The sequence below is a fragment of the Staurois parvus genome, unplaced genomic scaffold (genome assembly GCF_062004578.1).
Source record: "Staurois parvus isolate SC_StPar_1 unplaced genomic scaffold, SC_StPar_1.0 ptg000231l, whole genome shotgun sequence".
NCBI lineage: Eukaryota > Metazoa > Chordata > Amphibia > Anura > Ranidae > Staurois > Staurois parvus.
In genome coordinates, this window is record NW_028318027.1 from 640,211 (window position 1) to 643,054 (window position 2,844).

A 2,844-nucleotide genomic window follows, 5' to 3' on the forward strand; every position below is an offset into this window, starting at 1 on the left:
GTGATCAGGACTTCCTTGTATGACCACCAAGTTTCTCTGAAGTGCAGTGACCAGGACTTCCTTGTAGGACCATCAGGTTTTCCAGGAGTGTGGTGATCAGGACTTCCTTGTATGACCATCAGGTTTCCCCAGAGTACGGCAAGTAGAAAACAACACATTTTTTAACTGCTTCTTGTCCAGCGACATACCCTGAAATAATTTTTTTTGGGGGGTGGCGATTTTCTTCATTTTAAAACTAATCCTAGCAGCTAAGAAGCCACTGGATTACTTCTACAGGCAGCAGAAGGGGGTCCCACTCCCCCTCCTACCAATGCCTTTACCAGGCTTTCTCCTGTGATTGGGGAGCTCAGTAAGGATGCGACTGGAGGTATCTGGTTCCTGGGACACAGCGAGAGGAACTGGTGTTGTTCCTCCCACTGTTTGACATCAGAAACTGGAAGCAACATAGATTTAATCACTGCTGATTTTAATCTCATGTAAACAAGCCGATACCGGCTTGATCAAGCATCTGATCAAACCATCCCCAGATCTCTCCATAAAAAAGGACCTGTCATGACCCATGCTATCACCAGGGATGTTTATGTCCCTTGTAATAGCAATAAAAGAGATTTAAAAAATAATAGTGCCAGACCTCCTCTAACTCTAAATTGGCAACCTGTAAAGGTTTTTAAAGCATTGCCTATGGAGATTTTTAGGTACCGTAGTTTGACGCCCTTCCACGGGTGGATGCAATTTTAAAGCGTGACATGTTAGGTATCTATTTACTCTGCATAACATCATCTTTCATATTTAATCAAACAATTAAGCATTTCATTGTATTTTTAGGCATTAAAATTCATAAAACGGTATTATCTCCCAAAAAATTGTGTTTGAAACCCCACTGCGCAAATACCACGAGGCATAACAAAAATGTAACCATTTTATTCTCTAGGGCCTCTGCTTAAAAATATATGTTTTGAGACTATAAGTAATTTTCTAGCAAAAAAGAGCAGATTTTCAATGTATGAGAGAAATGCCAGAATAGGGCTTTGGGAGGCAAGTGGTTAAAGGTGGGTTACATGTTTGTTCTACAGATTCATAAAATGTAACATTTTGCAAGGCATTACTCAAACATATATCATTTTTGGAACAATCTTTTTTTTATGATTTCGTCTTGAAAAAACAATATGTGTATTACTTTGGTATTGTAAGTAATTGCAACGTTATTATACATAGGACCATAACAGAAATGTGAGCATTGCTCTGGGGTATGAGGGATGTACAAGTGCCGGAGCTGATGCCATAATGAGGCAATTAATAAAACTCTGATAATCTCATCCACAGATGACCCATCAACAGAATCAAACAATCATGTTTGAGATTTTGATTGTTGGATTTGAAAACCTCACAACCTACAGAATTCCACTTTTCCTCCTTTTATTGGTCATCTACATATTTACCTGCTTTGAGAACCTCCTGGTCATCTTTTTGGTGAATAAGAGCCCTCATCTCCACTTTCCCATGTACTTCCTGATCAGCAATTTTCACTTTTGTCAGTTTTTTTACACCACAAATCTGGTTCCACGGATGCTGCATGACTTACTCTCAGGAAGAGGGGTCATCTCCTACCTTGGCTGTATTACCCAATTAAACATACTGGGAGGTGTGTCAAATGTGGAGTCTTTTTTATACGTGATGATGTCCTATGACAGATATTTGGCCATTTGTCACCCTCTGAGATATTCCACTCTCATGCATAATAGACTGTGCCTGTATATAGTGATTGGGTTTTGGTTGGTTTCCTCTGTGAGCGTGGCAGTGGTCATTTATTTCTTAATTCACGTGGAATTTTGTGGCTCTGTTATTATCAACCACTTCCATTGTGACTTCACCATCCTGATGCTCTTTGCCTGCTCAGACATAGCACCTCTTATGTTTCATATCGTGGTGGTCAGCTCTGTACTGTCTGCTGCACCTTTCATAGCTGCTGTTGTATCGTACACCTTTATCATCATCGCCATCCTCAAGATAAAGTCTTCCACAGGAAGAAAGAAAGCCTTCTCCACCTGCAGCTCCCACCTAGTGGTCTTGGGTCTATATTTTGCCATGATGTTTACTTTGTACGTAGTGCCGAGGAGTAATAATTATTTCCAGATCTATAGAGGGATGTCCTTCATCTACTTATCGGTGACTCCACTGATAAACCCCATCATTTACACTCTAAAGAACCAGGACTTTCATAAAGCACTGCAGGCCACAATCAGTGAAATAAAACAGTACGTCATTGTTAAAATGCAATAAAAAAAAACATTTCTTATATATTTGGAGTGCACGTTATTTATTACTTCCTGTAATAAAGTTTTGAAAACAAAGTAAAAACATTTTTCTGAAACAAGTTGGAGTATTACGATTACTATTATTTAACCTTCAAGAGCAAGTATAGCAAAGGACTAGTCATTGGTATTGCCTGTGGTCTCCCTGCAGCAGATCATTTCCCCATTCTTGACATTCTACTCCTTGTCCTGCATTGTGACAGAGGCAGAGCTTTGCTTCCTCAGCAAGAAAACAGTGAGTAGCAAAGTAGTGAACAAATCACATTAGAAGTCAGAGGGTGGAGTGCCGTAGATCTCACATTGCAGAAATACAGATACTGTATATAAGGATGCAGCTATTCCTCAGGGGTAGGAATGAGCAAACCAAGCAATGTTCAATTCATTAGACATTTGCTGAACCCAGCAGAATACATCAATCCCAGACAAAACTCTGGAACCCCATTCAAGCAACTCCTGCCTATCCATTGCATATAGACAGCAGGGCAGTGACTTCCTGGATATATATATATATATATATACACACACACACACA

General features: G+C 39.8%; 1 protein-coding gene across 1 annotated transcript; it reads left to right on the forward strand.

The window, feature by feature from the left end:
• Positions 1 to 1,323: 1,323 nt before the first annotated feature.
• LOC149460373 (olfactory receptor 6C4-like) lies at positions 1,324 to 2,298 on the forward strand. Its single transcript, XM_089679779.1, has one exon. It carries the CDS (start codon positions 1,324 to 1,326, stop codon positions 2,278 to 2,280), a length of 957 nt encoding a protein of 318 aa, XP_089535905.1. The 3' UTR covers positions 2,281 to 2,298.
• Positions 2,299 to 2,844: the final 546 nt, after the last annotated feature.